The 18,605-nt window shown below is 46.5% G+C and overlaps 3 protein-coding genes and 1 long non-coding RNA gene across 10 annotated transcripts; 3 read left to right on the top strand and 1 right to left on the bottom strand.

The window, feature by feature from the left end:
* Positions 1-479: 479 nt before the first annotated feature.
* LOC147977295 (uncharacterized) lies at positions 480-4,384 on the bottom strand. Its single transcript, XM_087519245.1, has 2 exons — positions 1,416-4,384; positions 480-1,286 (listed from the first exon to the last, which is right to left on the bottom strand). Exons 1-2 carry the CDS (start codon positions 4,351-4,353, stop codon positions 910-912), a joined length of 3,315 nt encoding a protein of 1,104 aa, XP_087375371.1. The 5' UTR covers positions 4,354-4,384; the 3' UTR covers positions 480-909.
* Positions 4,385-5,345: 961 nt separating this feature from the next.
* LOC147977294 (uncharacterized) lies at positions 5,346-8,309 on the top strand. The gene has a single exon (XM_087521123.1). It carries the CDS (start codon positions 5,346-5,348, stop codon positions 8,307-8,309), a length of 2,964 nt encoding a protein of 987 aa, XP_087377249.1.
* On the top strand, positions 8,178-12,979 carry LOC147977293 (uncharacterized). Its single transcript, XM_087519244.1, has 2 exons — positions 8,178-8,873; positions 12,837-12,979. The coding sequence occupies exons 1-2, from the start codon at positions 8,309-8,311 to the stop codon at positions 12,977-12,979; spliced, it is 708 nt and encodes a 235-aa protein (XP_087375370.1). The 5' UTR covers positions 8,178-8,308.
* A 729-nt stretch (positions 12,980-13,708) lies between these two features.
* Positions 13,709-17,990, top strand: LOC147977292 (uncharacterized). Of its 7 annotated transcripts, none has more exons than XR_015601832.1 (4): positions 13,709-14,148; positions 14,233-14,515; positions 14,911-15,005; positions 17,020-17,990. It is a non-coding gene; the product is annotated as an uncharacterized LOC147977292 (long non-coding RNA). The 7 variants fall into 7 exon arrangements; XR_015601836.1 differs by having other exon boundaries at positions 15,143-17,990; XR_015601835.1 differs by having other exon boundaries at positions 14,233-14,297; positions 14,406-17,990.
* The last annotated feature ends 615 nt before the right edge of the window (positions 17,991-18,605 follow it).

The following is an 18,605-nucleotide window of genomic DNA, read 5'->3' as shown; positions in this document are numbered from 1 at the left end:
CTTATATCTCTGTGCTCTCACTGGCTGGGATTTGTATCAGTGATCCACATACTTGCTACACCACTGAAGAACAAAACGGAAGTAAATTAAAGCTGCATGAAACGAAAATGCATTACTACTCTGTTTCCTCTGCTCTTGGTAACTTCTTTCAGTTCTGTGGGTGTGTATATGCTGAAAATTGTTCACCCACGTTATTATTTGTTACTATCCTCTGAATTGCCTTTATTTTTTAGTATACATCTTGTTCCACATATATCTGGGCTCATAGAAATGCAAACTCCGCCGTATCCTGAGCGCATCCCAGCGTGTCTATTCCTGTAGTCTTTCTAGCCTTCACCAACAGCTGGGCACCACTGTTTTTGCAAAACATGATGATATCTCTCGGTTTGCCTCCGACTCAATTGGGTACTACCATTCTATTCATTCTTATAGGAGATACTGTTCTTTGGAAAATAACACTGCAACTATGAGACATGAGGTTGCCGAAGCCGAGCTTGACATTATCAGATTCTTATCTAGTATGCCAGGAAGAGATGTCCTCACATCTGTGTATCCACACAAATTTTCAGAACGTTGCTTTTCTATGAGATTGCTACTCTCGGCGAACCAGTCCAAACATCAAGTAGCACACAAGCGAAATAAAACCTCTGCTGGGGCCTCAGCACAAACACGCCCAAAGAAAGCAAGAAAAAAGACCACCAAGTGGCCACCCCATCATGGGGCCGGCGGTGAAGTGAGGCGACGAGCCGTGCCATGAAGCGCATCCAACATCATCCCTCTCATAGTCTGAGAGAAGAAAAGCATGATCAAATAGTTGTATATCCCAAGTGCATAATATGTGTCACTGCTGATTTATCCCTTCCCATCTGTGACGCTTATGGGTGTTCCAAGTGCAATGGAGATAACTCACTATGCAGCATTACGTGACATTGTCGCTGTGTGTTTTGTTGTGTACTCGCCTTTGATCTTCTTAAGTGTCACAACCACATCATGCATCGTCATCCTCTGGCCAGGCGAGTCGCCAGAGCAGAGCAAACCCAGCTCGAACACCGATGCAAGAAAGCCATCTTCCAAGCTGCAGCAAGTAGCAGAGGAGTCTTGCAGTAGCTGTCCATCAATGACTCGGACAAGCTCTGCAGGAAATGCCTGATGAACCCACTGCCTGAGGGTTAGTTGTGCGCCAAACATTGCATCGGTGGGTCTCCTTCCAGTGAAGACTTCAAGGAGCATGATTCCGTAACTGAACACGTCACTCTTCCGTGATGCTTTCCCAAGAGACCCATATTCTGCACAGTAAAAACATAAACAAGAAATCACACTTGCTCAACGTTGTTGATTTAGGTGGCAACATAATCTAGGAATGGTTTAATAAGTAGTTGATTGAACAAGATGACAAGAACTAGCTAAATAGGTACCTGGTGCCATATATCCAACTGTTCCAGGCATGCTCGCAGATATCATGGAGTTGTCGTCTAGAATCAACCTTGCAATGCCAAAGTCTGCCACATGTGCCGTCATCTCCTCATCAAACAACACGTTGCTAGGTTTCAAGTCACAGTGCAAGATCAGTTCATAGTGCTCATGGTGCAAATACTCCATTGCCATCGACACGTCGAGCATGATACCTAGTCTCTCAAGGAACCCAAGGTGCCATGAACTGTCAGACTGGTGTAGGAGCGTCTCTAAGCTGCCATTTGGCATGTACTGAAGCACTAGTGCTCTGAAGTCAAGGTTGGAACATGTGTTGAGTATCTTGATTAGGTTGCGATGTCGTGCCATGCGAAGCACTTGACACTCGACGTCAAAACTTCGGATGGCCTGCTCTAGCTGCATGTCAAGAACTTTTATCGCCACCACCAAACCAGTGCTCAATTGGCCCTTGAAGACTTTTCCAAAGCTTCCTGAGCCTAAGATGTTTTCTTCATTGAAACTATTGGTGGCACGAATGAGCTCATGATAGGAGACTATCTGGTAACCAGCCACATTTGTTAGATCATCAACCGTTATCTCATTTCCCATGTTAAGTTTCTTTCTAGACCATAGGTATATGCAAATGGCAATCGCACCAACAACTAGTGTGAGTGTTGGGATTAGAATTTGTAGCAATTTTCTATTACTTGAGCGAGGCATGTCAAGGCATGTCAAAAATCCAAGACGGGGAGCACCACATAGACCATCATTCCCAATCAAAGACTGAAAGGTGAGGTTTGAGAAAACACCCCCCTCGGGTATCTGGCCTTCCAGATTATTGAATGAGAGGTTCAAGATAGTCAAGTAGGAAAAGTTGGCAAAGAACATGGGAATGCTACCAGAGAGGTCGTTAGATGAGAGGTCTAATGATGCCAAGCCTTTTAGCTTTTCGAGTGTGCCCGGAATAAAACCTTTGAAGGAGTTGTGCGATAGATTTATGAAAGTTAACATATTAAGTTGTCCAAAGGATTCTGGGATGCTTCCGACCAAGAAGTTGGAAGAGAGGTCCATTTGATATATTTGACTTAGACTGGAAACATCAGATGGTAGCGCACCAGAAAAGGAATTATTTGAAAGATCTAGTTTGAGAAGTTTATCTAGGTGGAAAATGCTCGAATGTATCATTGAACTTAATTGGTTATTGGATAGGTCAATGTATTCTAAAGAACTAATATTCCCAAAGCTTCTTGGTATAGAGCCTGAGAATTTGTTTGCTTGGAGAAACAATTGTTCTAGACGCCCGAGCATACCAATTTGTATCGGGATAGGACCTGACATGTCATTGTTGGAGAGATCGAGCCACACCAGATTTTCTAACATAGTGATGGACCCCGGGACTGGCTCGGTGAGTAGGTTGTCACTAAGATCTATCCGTACAAGGCTGCTTATGTTTGCAATTGCAACTGGAAGTCCACCTATTAACTGGTTTTTGCTTGCAATGAAAGTGACTAGCTTTGAACTAAGGTTTCCCACAAGACTTGGGAGGACGCCAGTGAAAGAATTATCTTCGATTGTAAGGACTTGGAGTTGTCTGCACTGGGAAAGAGCTGACAAGAAGTCTAGATTCCCCTCCAAATTGTTACTTGACAAAAGAAGCTTGTTCAAAGCTGCATTTTCCCCAAGTGTTATTGGTACTTGACCAGAAAGTTTACTATTTGCCAAAATTAGAACAGACAATTTTGATAAGTTGCCAAGGGAAGCTGGAATTTCTCCTATCAACTGATTGGATCCAAGAGACAGAAATGAGAGTTCCTGCATGAGACCTAATTCTTGTGGAATCTCCCCTTCCAAATTTCCGCCGCTGAGATCTAGATATGTAAGATTGGTAAGATTGCTAAGAGCGGTTGGGATAGGACCAATAATGTTATTATAACCTAAGTGAAGAACCTGGAGGTGTGATAATTTAGACAACCCTGTTGGCACAGTGCCCTCAAAAGAATTTTCACCCAAATCAATTATCTCCAGGTACTGGCATGATGCAAGCTCTGCTGGAAACTGGCCGAAAAACTTGTTACTAGATAATGATATAAATCGCAACATTGGGAGGTTGAAACTTTGATTGGTCGGAAACGTCCCGGTTAGGTTACCATTACTTGCAAGTGCCATAGTGTGCAACCTGGACATGTTATACATGGCTTGTGGTACTGGACCAGAGAGTTGATTAACCTCGAGGATGAATTTCTCAAGCATGGATAGGTGTGCAACGGCGTGTGGAATAGGACCTGACAAGCTATTATTTCCAAAATTGATGTATGTCAAGGAAGGCGTGTTGTTGAAAAAATATGATGGTATTTGGCCACTCAAGTCATTTGCATACATATTAATTTTCCTAAGGTTGGACATATGCAGTAGCATCTCAAAAGGGATATGGCCTGAGAGTTGGTTATAAGCTAGATGAAGAAACATGAGCCTCGTGAGGTTCCCCAGGGTACTAGGTATGGTGTTTGACAAACTATTTTCATAAAAACTTAGATACCTAAGACGATGTAGCCTACCAAGTTCGGTTGGAATGGAACCCGTGAGATTGGTGTTGGTCAGATCGAGGTAGGAGAGAAAAGAAAGATTACCAATATGAGGTGACACGGATCCAACGAGAGGCGTCTCTGGCAACGACAGAGCGGTGACTCGTTGCCTGCTTCGGCTACATGAGACACCGAACCAATTGCAGAAGGACGTGTCAGTGCTCCAGTTGCTGGCAAGGACACGGAGAGGGTCGGCAAGCTGCGCTTTGAAAGCTAGCAGCGCAGCGAGGTCGGTGTCGCTGCCATTACTGTTGGTCGGGCTAGAAGAAGAAGAAGAAGATGATGATGATGATGAGACGAAGGAGAGTAGTAGTATGAGTATGAAGAAGGGAATGGGGGTGGTGCATGATAGAGCGGCCATTGAGCAGGGTGCGGATGGGATGGTGGGAGTAGTGTGAGTCGACAAGGAGTGTAGCGATGGATATTTGTAGTCCCATTCTTCAATCGAATCTCGCTTGACCTGACCGACGCGGTTTCTGTAAGTCAGTCAACACCAACATATTCCAGGAATCACGTAGTACCAACGCTGCAGCCAAAACTTGTCCCTCAGCATTATTCATCATGGCAGGTAGGAAGTACTCCCTCCGTTTTTTAATATAAGATGTTTTAGGTGTTTCACATGTTGTCTAGATTCATACTAAAATGAATGAATGTACACACTAGAACATGTTTAGATACATTTGATACGTATGGAATGTGGCCAAAAGCTAAAACATCTTATATTTATGAACGGAGGGAGTACCTGTTTGGTGGCAAATTACTTTCATACACGTACTCCTACATGACAAAACTGACTCCGTTTTAAAGTTTAGCTGTGGACATGCATGTGTAAGCAACTTACCTACCGGTTCTAGTGTGAACCGGCTGTGCCCGTGGCAGGTAGGCTTGACCGACGATCTACGTCGTTGCATGCTCTCTCGCAGACTTGTAGTGGCGATCATTTCAAGATGAAGAACCACTTAAAGATGATACAACCATGGCAAAGGAATAAACCTAAAAATTAAAGCCTACAAATTTGAGTCAAATAATGTCTATTCGACATGCCAAGAGAAGTGGATGGATAAAATATTTTCAGAATCAATATGGTCAAAGTGCATTTCAGAATTTATAGCCCATAGTCGACTCCTTGCCGATACAGCGATGCGTTTTCATAAACGCGGAATATATCTGTCAAGTCCCTATTATTCTTTTGTCCCCATTAGTATAACCGTCCGAATGGATAATGTGGAGCACACGTTTAAATTTCTTATTCTCGTCAATTTATCGCACTAGTAGAATGTCCATGCGTTGCCATGGCCATTAAAAATATTTTGTTGGAGTTATGTATGAACTTAATGCATGCATAAATTTAACATGCATAGAAAAGATAGTTCACTAGGGGCGACCCGTGGGGCGACCCGAGGGGCGACTACGGCTACGCCGTCATCGGCGGCCGGAGTTCAGAGGCGAGTGGGCGGACGGTTCTGGGCTTTAGCGGGAGCCGATGAAGAAGATGAAGACGGAGATGGGGATGCCGCGGCGGCCTCCCCGGGATCGCCGACCCCGTCTGATCTTATCTGCGAATTCTTCCATTCCGGCTACGACGAGGATGAGGTGGCAACGACTGTGGACAAGATCCTGCCTCCCGACGATCCGGCGCGAATTGGGCTAGATGTGAGTGAGAAGAAGGAGATGATCCGGCGCGTGGTTCATCGGAGAACGACGGCGACGGCGATCCGACCATGGAAGGGCCCCTTGCCTAAGGTTAGTCTCCCGAACTTAACAATTTTCGATCTGATCCGTCCGGATTCTTGGACTACGATTACTAGAAGGAAGAAGGCGCGTCGGCCAGTGTCTCGATCGGCGCCGGAGGGGAACGCGGCAGCCATGCCGGTGATCCCGGCGATCCAGATCACGACGGCGCGTCAGGAGCGTTTGAAACACTTGTTGGGCTTCTGTGGGCCGGTTTTGCCTGAAGCATCAACATTGTCTGTTGGGCCCGAGACTGCTGGGTATGAGGCCCAGGCAGGTCCGGTTTCCACAAGCGTTTTTCTCGATCGTGCATGCGATTCCATCGATCGTGCTGCTCCGGTTTCGTCCCAGCCGCGCGCTAGGGTTCGCAGGCAAGGGACGGGTGGGTTCCGATCTTCTGGTCTTGGCCGTGCAAAGCGCATCCGCCCTCTCGCCTCTGGAGCCGGTCGGGCAAGGAGTGTCCGGCCGCTCAGTGAGATGGCTGGTCGTGGGGCAGCGCCGCCGCCTGCCATGAAAACCAACGCAACAGGTAGGGGTGGGGCGACCCCGCCGCCGGTGGCGGTTGCTGGGCGAGGAGCCCCGGCGCTGCCCGGTCAGAGGCCACCGGCGGGTGGTGGAGTTGCGCCGGCTAATCCGGGCCGAGGCGCTGGCTACCCGGGCGTCCGACCACCGGGGCAACTGCCCCCTGCTGCAGGGCGGGGCGGGCTGAGGCCGCCTGCGCCGGGTGGGGCGCCCGCTGCTCAGTCAGCAGCGGGTCGTGCTGGCCTTCGGCCGCCGGCGCCGGCCGTGGCTGCAGCGGCTCAGGTGGCCCGCGGCGATACTGCCCATGGGGTGAAGCAGACGCCTTCGGGCGGTCCGGCTCGTACTGCTCCTTCGCCCCACTACGTCGCAAGGCCGGCTCAGAATCGCGCGGGTCCGACGCAGACGAGACATAATTCCAGCAGCGGAGAGCCCAATGATCCGCCCCGAGGCCAGTGGGGGGACGACGGGTATGATGCATATGGTGACGGACAGCATCGAGGTTCCTCCTCTACGGGAGGAGGTCGTGGATTTGCCTGGCAGAGTGACGGGTCTGCGGAGAGACCGTTTGTCGGCCCTTCAGGCGGTTTTGTCGAGGGGGCCTCAGGCCCGGACCACCACCAGAGAGGAGGCTATCGTGGCCATCGTGGTGGCCGGGGTGGGGGCCGTGGGAGATATCGCCGACCGCCTCCGCCTAGGGCAGTTGATCCTGCGGCGTCTGCAGTGGAGCCCGACCATGCTTCTACTGAGCTTCCTCCCCAGGCGATGGAGGTGGTGAATGCCTTGGGCAGTGTCGTGGTTCCTGAGGCTGGGAAGGTGGCTGAGGATACCGACAGGCCCGATGCTGAGAGGGTGTCCAAGTATGCGCGCAAGAAGGAGAAGATGCTTTGCTACCGTTGTGGGGAGAAGGGCCACTTCATTGCTGAGTGCGTGGCCGAGCTGTGTGACACGTGTGGCAAGCCGGCGCATGCCTCGGGGGAGTGCCCGTTTTTGCGTGACCAGGCTCCGTCGCTGACTGTGTATGGAGTTTACTGTGCCGAGATCATGTTTTTTGAATCACCGGTTGCGCGAGAGATTCCGGAGGAGACCCCGAGCCTGACTACCGGGGTTGTCAAAGCTACCCAGGGAGAGGTCACTGAGGCTCAGATCGTGCGGAGGCTTCAGGAGCTGGCTCCGGGGGACTTTCGGTGGGAGCTGGTGGTTCTTGAGGATAAGATCTATAAGGTCGACTTCCCCACGGTGGATGACCTGCAGCGGTTGTTGAGCTTTGGTTTGTGTCGAGTCCCTGGCACTTCGTGCATTCTGGAGTTCCATGAGTGGAAGAAGGAGGAGCCTAAGGGAAAGCCGCTTACGCAGGTCTGGTTGCGGTTTGTAGGGGCCCCATCTAAGCCTTTGCAGGATGTTCGAGTGGTGGCCAGTTTGGGCACGTTGGTTGGGAAGACGGAGAGAGTTGATATGGCTTTTACTCGGGCTCATGGGGTGGCCCGGCTTTTAGTCAGTGTTCTGGATATTGAGTTCGTGCCAGATGTGGTCAACTGGACCTATAGGGGCGAGGTGTTCCCGCTCGATGTTGAGTTTGAGGACACTGATCTGTTTGCAGATGCGATTAATGGGAATGATGTTGATATGCATGAGGGTGATGGCGATGCGGGCGCCAATGGGGCGCAACCTGATGAGTCCGCACGAGAGGGGTCTAACGCCTCTCGCCCAGATGCTCAGTTGCCCGGGGATGGGACCGGGGTTGAGCCGGCAGCATTGCCATCGGTGCCTATGACCTCGTTGCGGTTCGGGTCTTTTGAACCAGCATCAGCACCGCCTAGGCTTTGGAGTAACCGGGTTGACTCCGATGATTTGTTTGAGCGCACGCTTCCTCTGTTGGAGTTTGAGGGGGCTGGCGGTTCTGGTCGCTTAGTGAGGGCCTCATCGGTTAGGACTCTGGATGAAGATGGGGTGGGGGAGCCGGAGGTCGCTTCTCTCTCCCTTCCTTCTCTTGTGGTCGAGGCTCCGGTGCGGATGGCTACCTGTGACCTGGTGTTGGGGGGAGGGGGTCGGGGCAGGAGGCCTTGATGTCTCCCCTCCATATCCCGACGCCGGTGACGTCGGTCACGTTGGGGTCGGCCAGCGCTGGGGGAGGGAGCCCGAGGCAGGTGGCCTCGGCTCCTGCTACTCCGGTGGTGGCGGCGACTCCTGCGCCATCTTCTGCGTTGGGGGAGGGGCTAGGGCAGGAGGCCCTGGCTCATCCTTCTTCCCCGGCGGTCTGGAGGACCGCCTCTCCTTCGCTGATAGCTCTTCTGTCTGCACCGGCGGATGGGGCGGGAGGAGAGCGTGGGCAGGTGGCCCTCGTCACCCCCTCCCCGTTCGCACCGGTGGCAAAGGACCCCGGCGTGGGGCACCCATCTGTGGGGCTTGGGAGCCCGCAGCCGCCTCCTCTAGTAACCTCGGTTGACCCTTTGAGGGATTCAGCGCCAGGTTTTACTAGGGAGGAGGTTGTTGCTTTTGGCGGGATCTCGGACCCTGTCTCGACGGGGAGACGGACGAGCGCTCGCATCCACGAGCTTCCGGAGGTGGATGATATGCAGCAGCGGTGCGCTATGAGGGCGGCCAAGCTTCACGAGGCTGCATCATCCTCTGGTATGTCCGTCAACGTTTCTAACTCTTTATTGCATTTTTCTAATGAGAAGATTATAAATAATGCAAACCAGTTAGGAGTTTCACTAGGTGCCACGGATAGTGAGATCAATAATTCGGTCAATGATCTGTTAGATTTAGAGGCGGAACGTGTCTTAGAGACTATTCGTAATCTTGCAGCAGTTAAACCGATGAATGATGATGAGATTGATGCGTTAGGGGTTAGAGTGCTAGATAATCTGTGTGCAGATCTAGCACCTCCAAATCAGATGGTTGAGGATGATGATGTACCCATCGAGATTGACGCTGATAATTTAAGTCCACCCGGTTATGAGGACCGAGAGGCAGAGCCTAGTAAACCAAAACGTAAGTGGAAACGGAAGATCTATCCTGATTCCGCGGTTCGTAGGAGTGCTAGGATTCGAATTACTAAAAAATTCCATGATGAAATATGAGAGGAATTTTTTGGAATAGCAGAGGTCTGAAGGACTTGGCCAAAAGAAGGTTCCTTGCTGAGGCAGCTTTAGAGCAGAAGTTAGATTTTGTCGCTCTATCGGAGACTGGTAGAGAAAACTTTGCGCCCCAGTTTCTTTCTTCCCTTGTGGGTGGTATTGATTTTGATTGGCATTGCCTCCCTCCGCGAGGTAGATCGGGTGGTATCTTACTCGGTGTGAGATGCGATTCGCTTGAAGTCCGAAGTGTAGTGATGGGTGACTTCGCGGTAAAGTTTCGAGTCAGGTCCAAGATAGATGGTTTTAACTGGGCTTTGGTGGCGGTTTATGGTGCCGCACAGCCCGAGCTTAAACCGGAGTTTCTGGCAGACCTTGTTCGAATCTGTGGGTCAGAACAGCTTCCAATTTTAGTTGGAGGTGATTTCAATATCATCAGAAGGAAAGAGGAGAAGAACAATGATAACTTTGACGGCAGATGGTCGTTTATGTTCAATACCATTATTGAAAGCTTGGATCTGAGGGAGATTGAGCTTTCTGGTAGAAAGTTTACCTAGGCTAACGCTCTGCCAAATCCGACTTATGAAAAACTTGATCGAGTTCTTGCAAGCGTGGAGTGGGAACAAAAGTTCCCTCTGGTTACGGTGCAAGCTCTCTCGAGGGGAATATCCGATCACACACCCTTGTTCGTGGACTCAGGGGAGCCGAACCACGTGGGTAACAAGAACACCTTTTCTTTCGAGATGTCATGGTTCGAACGCGAGGGGTTCTTGGATTTGATTGCCAGGGAATGGGCTAGAGGTGCAGGAGGCGCGACTGCGATCGAGCGTTGGCAGAATAAGATTAGGCATTTGAGAAGTTTCTTACGGGGATGGGCTAAGCACCTCAGCGGTGTGTATAAGATTGAAAAGTATAGACTCCTTTCTCTTATACAGGCCCTGGACATAAAGGCCGAATCCATTATCTTACTGCCTGCTGAGCTTCAGGTTAAAAATGAGGCGGAAAAGAGGTTGAAAGAACTGCTCCGCGAAGAAGAATTGAAGTGGGCTTTGCGTGATAAAGTGCGCAAAGTGGTCCAAGGGGACGCAAATACTCAATTCTTCCATTTGACAGCTAATGGGAAGCACAGAAAGAAACGCATCTTTCAGCTTGAACAAGATGAGGGCACTATTTTAGGACAAGACAACCTAAAAATGTATATTACCGAGTATTACAAGCAGTTATTTGGACCCCCGGAGGATAATTGTGTGTCCCTCGATGAGTCTAGGACTGAGGATGTGCCTCAGCTAACGGCTGCCGAAAATGATATTCCGGTTGCCCCGTTCTCAGAGAAGGAGGTGTTTGATACTATTGCACAGATGAAAAACAATAAGGCTCCCGGTCCGGATGGATTCCTGGCCGAGTTCTATAAAAAGTGCTGGCACATTATTAAGGGGGATTTGCTACCTATGTTCCATGACTTGTTCTCTGGACAGCTTCAGTTATTTCACTTGAATTTTGGAACTATCACATTGCTTCCTAAGAAAACGGATGTTGTGAGAATTGAGCAATTCAGGCCGATATGCCTCCTCAATGTTAGTTTCAAAATTTTCACCAAGGTAGGGACTAATAGGCTCACACAGATTGCGCATTCTGTGGTGCAACAGTCCCAAACTGCTTTCATGTCGGACAGAAACATCCTTGAAGGGGTGGTTGTCCTGCATGAAACGCTCCATGAAATCCATTCCAAAAAATTAGATGGAGTAATTTTTAAGGTGGATTTCGAGAAAGCGTACGATAAGATCAAATGGCCATTCCTCCAATAGTCATTGCGTATGAAAGGTTTTGATGAAGCCTGGCGCCGACAGGTTGAATCATTTATGCAAAAAGGTAGTGTGGGAATTAAAGTTAATGATGACATAGGTCATTACTTCCATACACATAAAGGCCTAAGACAAGGAGATCCGATGTCCCCTATCCTATTTAACATTGTGGTGGATATGTTAGCAATTTCGATAGGAAGGGCTAAGGAAAATGGTCAAGTAGGTGGATTGATACCTCATCTCGTTGATGGAGGTGTATCCATCCTTCAGTACGCAGATGATACAATTATCTTTATGGAGCATGACTTGGCCAAGGCGAGAAATATGAAGCTTGTGTTATGCCTATTTGAACAATTGACCGGGTTAAAGATTAACTTTCATAAGAGCGAGCTGTTCTGTTTTGGTAGAGCTAAAGACGAACAGGAGGCTTATAGGCAATTGTTTGGGTGTGAGTTGGGAGAGTTGCCCTTCTCTTACCTGGGGATTCCAATCCACCATCGTAGGCTGACAAACAAAGAGTGGAAGTGCATCGAGGACCGATTCGAGAAGAAACTGAGTTGTTGGAAGGGTAAGCTCATGTCATACGGAGGCTGATTAATCCTGATTAATTCGGTGCTCACGAGCATGCCTATGTTTATCCTATCGTTCTTTGAGGTCCCAGTTGGTGTTAGGAAGAGACTGGACTTCTATCGATCGCGTTTCTTTTGGCAGGGTGATGAGCTTAAACGAAAATATCGGCTTGCTAAATGGGATATCATCTATAGACCGAAAGACCAAGGGGGTCTCGGTATTGAGAATCTAGAAATTAAGAATAGATGCCTTCTTAGCAAGTGGCTGTGGAAGCTCTCAACGGAGAATGATGCCATGTGGGCTCAAATCCTTCGTGCCAAGTACCTCCAGACAAAAACTTTGTCCCAGGTTACAGTCAGGACGACTGATTCACCCTTCTGGAAAGGTTTGATGAAAGTCAAACAAGCTTTCTTAATAGGATGAGGTTTGCTACTGGAAACGGCTCTAGTACACGTTTTTGGGAGGATACTTGGCTCGGCGAAACACCTTTGGCCATCCAATATCCGTCTTTGTACCGTATTGTTCAACGACGTGAAGTGTTCATCGCCTCGGTATTTCAATCTATCCCCCTTAATATTCAGTTCCAACGGACACTAGCGGGCAATCGTTGGGAAAAATGGCTCCGTTTAGTTAGGAGACTGATGGAGGTCCAACTATCTCAACACCCCGATGAATTACGCTGGAAATTGACTAGGTCTGGAGCATTCACTGTTAAATCAATGTACATTGATGTTATTAATTCGAACTCCATTCCTACCTCTAAGTATGTTTGGGCTATCAAAGTTCCTTTGAAAATAAAAGTGTTTATGTGGTTTGTCCATAAACAAGTTATTTTAACAAAGGACAACTTGATAAAGCGTAATTGGGCAGGACCTACTAGGTGTAATTTCTGTGATCGGGATGAGACTGTCAAACATCTCTTTTTTGATTGCCCGTTGGCCAAAGTACTTTGGCAGACGGTCCATATTGCTTTTAATATCAATCCACCGAATTCTGTTAACGCGTTATTTGGGACATGGCTTAATGGGATTGAGCCTGACTTAGCGAGACACATTCGGATTGGAGTTTGTGCTTTGCTGTGGACTATCTGGACTTGCAGAAATGATTTGGTTTTTAACAGAATATCATGTATTCATTTTTTGCAGGTTTTATTCCGCACTACGGCTCTGATCCGTTCATGGTCGCTACTCACCCAGACGGAGGCCAGGGAGCATTTGGTTACTGGGTCTTTCTGATGGGAGATGGTAGCTCGGGATATCTTCAACCGGTTTGGATGGCGGTCATGTAATAGGATAGGCATGTAGTTTACTTATCTAGTTTTAGCCAGCCGGTTGTGGCGTCTGTTCATGGCTAGTGGGTGTTTCTAGCCTTCTTTGGCTCTGTGTGAGCTTTTTTTCCCTTTTTCTTATTACTTTTGGAGACCTTGGAACCATGTTGGCACTGCGTTATTTGGCTAATAAGATGGTCGTATGCATCTTTCTGATGCAGAGACCGGGGAATTCCCCTTTTTCGAAAAAAAAGAAAAGATAGTCATTGACAATCGGATAAGTATTGAAATCCACTTCACTTGCAACATTGTTTGATAAACAAAGGTGATCTGATGATGTATACACAAGGAGAAATGATCCAACTAATAATTTGTTACAAATTAAGATCAACTTAATACGCTTAAGATATTCTCGCACATTATCAGGAATGCTGTCTTTAGCTTCATTCGCACGATAATTGAGGAGTTATAATAAAAACTTGGTTGGCATTGTTGAAGAGAGGCCCATGCTCTCTGATGCTCCCACGCTGCAATTCAGAATTTCTAGCCCGTAGTCGACTCCTAGCCAATACAGCGATGCATCTTTATCTCTATTTCTAATGGAGCAGTTGGTGAATAGTCTGCGCGGTTTATTTTTGTTGGTTTATTTTCGTCATCCTCCCACCTTTGTTTTATTTTCGTTGGTTATTTTTCGTCTGGTTTTTTTACCTCCCCACAGTCGATGCGCTCACAGGCAGCCCACAGAAACAATCCATCGCCACCCACCCACGACTCCCTCACCCTGGCTAGGGTTCCTAGCCCCTCCACCTCAGCCGCCGCTGCATGTTCCTCGCTGGCCTCGCCCGGGCGCCTCCCGGACCTCGCCGGGAGAAGCCAGCCAACGCCGTTCCGACCTCGCCGAGAGAAGCCAGCAGGACCCCGCCGCCATGCCTCCCTCTCCCCCTTCTCCTCTTTTCCACTACCTATCTCTTTCCTCTGAACCTGATTGGGGCGCTGCGACTGGCCTCCACTCCAGATCCGTCTGCCTTTGATCCCGTATCCTCCCTGGCTCCCTCCCGACGGGATCCGGCCTTGACAACTGCACACGGGTGCGACGGGATCCACCACTCTAGCGAGCAGGAGTAGCACGGTGGCGTGGTCTGCTCAGACCCCCGACTGACGACGTGAGGCGTGCGGTGGTCTGCAGCAAGGTAATCACACTCCGCAGCAAGGAGCGGCAGGGATCTAGCATGTGATATACGTATTAATCTGTTTCTTGACTGATTCGTTTGCAGGATATCCTTCCATGGCTGGACGCACTCTTCATCTAAATCATGTCTCTAAACGTGCTGCCGTTAAGGTTGGCACTACATAAATTATGCCTTCACGGCTGGACATCACTGCTACATGGTCTTCTCACTTGAGATGTCATATATAACGTGTCCTTTCTGTGTGAATGTTCAACTAGGAGCAGTTTCATCTCGAGCACTGCAATCATGCATGGTACTCTCATCGACTACTAACCACTTGCTACTAACATAAATCATGCCTCCAACGCTGGACATCACTACTAAAGAGGTACTGTCGGTGAGTATCACCGTTTAGTTTTTTTATAGTCTATAGATTTATTTATACGGACAGTACAGATTCATCTATTACTTCGGCTAATGTGACTGTAGCAACATTCACTCCATTCAATTTTTTTTTGCGGAAACTACAATATTCATTTTGTTCACCTGAACATTGAATTAAGGAATGCAGAAGGTTCAGGGCTTATGCAAATTATTGAAATTTACTATTTGTGGACAATGGAGAAACACATGCGGCAGTGTTGAATTTACACCCGTTGTTGCACCTGCAGCTTTTCGGCATCCTTAGCACAATAAGCCCAAACACGAAGATTATACGCCGCCCTGGATTTGTGTGGCTGTTAACTTGTTGTCATCAAACACTTTTTTCCTTAATATGTGCAGCTTTTTTGGGGCGTCCATGGATGCAAAGGAATCCCATAAGTACAATGTACACTGACATCATCTTCATCAAATTCTTCAAGCTCAGCAAGTGTGAGGTAACTAATGCATGTGTATTATCTATTTCATCGAAGTGTAAGATTTCTCCTCTTCTCTTGTTTGTGTTCAATGGTTGTTGTGGTTTTTTGTTTTGCGTTTCAACAGTGACATGTATCCTGATTAGGCACTTGCATAGGTACTGTGTAGAGCTGGAACCTCTAATAAAAAATGACCTATGCAGTAAAGCAAAGGAGAGAGACTGCAACCTTTTCAGGCCTGAATCTATCCCCATTCTGAATCTACTTGGTTATTGATTCTCATTTTCAGCATATGAAGACCACATGCTATTTTTTCTATGCTCTCCTCTTCGGCTCTTCCTTTATGATTCAGCATATGCTAACTGCTACTGTAGCTTTCGTGCTTATATCCTTGGTTATATTTTACAGCAATCCAAATTAAGGATTTGTGTTGATATCCAAAGTTCCTAATGACGATTGGTCCTTATTAGTTTCTTTATTAAAGGAAGCACAACAAGTGGTTGTACTAGGAAGATTACCTTGACATGGGAGTTTCTTTTTTCTAAAGAACAGGGGAGTCTTTATTATTTCACTTGAGAAGATGATGTACGCATTTAAAGTGTAGAATTTCCATTTGTATATTCATATTGTGCTTAACTTTTACTTTCTAAAAATCAATATTGGCTGGCGGTTTGGCCGATTATTTAAGAAATAAAAACCTTAGGTGTTGATCCCTTTGATCTCTAGCCATATGACTTCCCATTCAAGATATGACGGGGCATGGATGTGATACACCCACATACAGAAATGTTTAGGTGTAAAGTTGGGACGAGCAGGCTTGTAGATGAAGTGTTTGTACTTATGGCTCAACAAAACTGACTACTCGAGCCTTGCCCCCATTAGTGTAGTGTTATTATCTTCCGTCCCATGTTTTGTTGAAAGATCTTCCAGATTCATGACCCGCCTTAGAAAAATGTACAATGCAAATACAACCATTTATCGTTACAGGCGAGGGATTTAGTGCAGAAAGTTACTTTACAATTAGTCTCAAGCTGGAGGATAACAGATTGGTTGAGATGTTAGGGATCCCCATCAATGTTATATTATTTGTCTGCAGGTATATTCTCAGCTCCAAATTCTAGATATTATAGTGAGTAGATGAGGTGAAAGTATGCGCAACATAGTTCTTTTTTTGTTTTGCTCTAATTTCTGCGGGAGTGTTAAACCCCACGTAGCACGATGGTGGTTGTATGCTGCCATGGAGGAATTAAAGGCGCATGTTGATTAAAAGAATAGGTGTAAGTAAGGAGTGGCTGGGCTCACTAAAATTGACGAGTAATCTCATGATCTACTCATGATTAATTTAGTAGCCCAATTTGTTTTCTCAAAAGGTACAGTATTGTTATGGTAAAAGCTACACTTTGTGGCCTCAAATATAATTCAGATTTATAGATTGATATCCATTAGAAAAGAATATAGATTTATTTCTGATTCTGTCATATTAATTAACTTGCTTCAGAAACGGAGAAGAGCCATGGTTTGTTGTTGCTTGAGATGCATATGTCGGCAATGTTGCTAGAGCTAGGAACACTTCCATATTCTATCAGGTCTTTCAATTTATGTGTTGTGTGTTTTCTTATTTTATAAAGGTTGTTGTTGGATGAGCCAAACAGTGGGAAAAGTGGCTTATGGGACAATTTTAGTTCATTGGATCAATTGTAGATATCACGTGCCATTTTTATGCACGTTGTCATTAGATCAGTTGTAGAACAGCCCACACAGCTTGTGTTCTTTTCAAAACAAACATACCCTGATGCATGACAAAGTTGTAGCGTTGATCTCAAAATTATGCTTGTATGGTGTACAATATACACTATAGACCTAAGAGCGGGTAGCTTCAGCTTGCTTCTGTAGTATGCTTTCTCAATGATAATCTAGCCCATGCTTGATTATATTACAGATTAATCCTGTTGAAAGCTATATTAAATCCTACTTTTGAAAGCTATACATTTAGATATTTTGATTTTTGTAATGTTCTGCATGCATTTTTACTCAGGATAATGTCGCGTTGGAAGCGTGGTTATACTTGACAATGAGCAGGTAGGATGGGATATTTCGCCGACGGCCAGGTGGATGATAAGACCGAAGAGGAAGGCCGCACCAGGCATGCATAGATGATGCATGCCTCTGCACATTTGTGGTGGAATGGTACTAGCTTGAGGCAATTAGGCATAGTCTTTTTGGACAGGTTGTCGACAGAGAAAAATATATAGTTTGGCGTGAGGAATAACATAGCCAGGCATGCTGGTACTATAAGTCGTGTTACATAGAAAAATTTGTTTGTTTGCTTGAGTGAATATGTCTAATGTATACACAAAGATTCAGTTATGTATTTCAAATTTGAAGTATGTGGTTGTTTCAGTGTTAGATACATCAGTTTGAGCGCCAACTAATTCCGGACGAAGGAAGTACACGACATCCCTCTTAACGGAATAAAAGGCCACAACTTCACCACATATATAGTGTAACTAAATCTCATGTTTCATGCTCTAACTTATGTACTAAATTCTATTAACATGGCTACATTTTTTGGTTGTATTTAATATCCCTCTATAACATCTTTAGTTATCAAACATGCCAGCATTCACGTGAATGTTGGTAAAATATTCCTGTCCATTTTGGTTCAGTATCAATCAATGTATTTTCATTAGATATAGGCAGTGGTGGGTGGCGGAATGGCAAGGAGTCTGATCAGATGTCCTGGGTCCGTGGGGAGTTGTGGCTCTCAACTACAACAACATCATCAAGGCAACCTATATTGGTTGATCAATTGCTAACAGCCTAACACAGCATGTTTTGAATTGCATTTATTTCTGACTAAAAGTAGCAGTTTCTGCTGTTGTATTAAGATTTCAACGAGAATCTAGAATCGGCTCTAAGGGAGCAAGGGTGTTCGGCGCCTGGAGGAGCTTTCATGTTCAAGGATCTGGCCCTCGCCGTCGAGACCAACGGGTCGTCGCCGAGTACATCTGGTACGTACACACCTCCCTCTACTGCAAGGTCGCTGCTGTTTATTTCGTCTTTCAGACTATGTTCCTAGAGAGCACAGTAGTAGCTTCAGGATAGGGGGCCAACCTGCATCTTTTTCTGATTTCTTTTTTATTAGATTAGCACGGGAGCGAGCAGTGCACTGAGGATTTGGCCCCTTAAAGTTCATACTACTTATATCCAAAGTTTTCAAGACTTGGTGGGTGATAAGTGACGTTTGTAGTCTGTAGTCTGTAATCGTCTTGGTCCCGGTTCCAACTGGTTGAATACATGTTTTACCAGACAAAGAAAATTGTGTGTTACTAATTCATGTACTCTTAGAAGTAATGTTCCTTTTTCCCTGTAATTGGGGTTTGCTTCATGTAAAATTTACTATAAATTGTATGTATCACGGTAGACTTCTGATGCAAGTCAACTGGTTATTGACATCTAATTTCAGATGGCTAGAGTGATTTTAGGTAGTAGAGATATAGATGACGAGCCGTAAAATTTAGATAGGAGATATGTGGTGCATGTTAGTTCATCAATACATAAAGGAATATATGTGTGCGTGGTCAAGGAAAAATTTGTTGCACTTAGCTTGATGCCTTCACT

Source organism: Triticum urartu, chromosome 4A, assembly GCF_056163025.1.
Source record: "Triticum urartu cultivar PI428250 chromosome 4A, HENAU_Tu73, whole genome shotgun sequence".
NCBI classification, from domain to species: Eukaryota; Viridiplantae; Streptophyta; class Magnoliopsida; order Poales; family Poaceae; genus Triticum; species Triticum urartu.
This window is presented reverse-complemented; position numbering and strand designations above follow the sequence as displayed.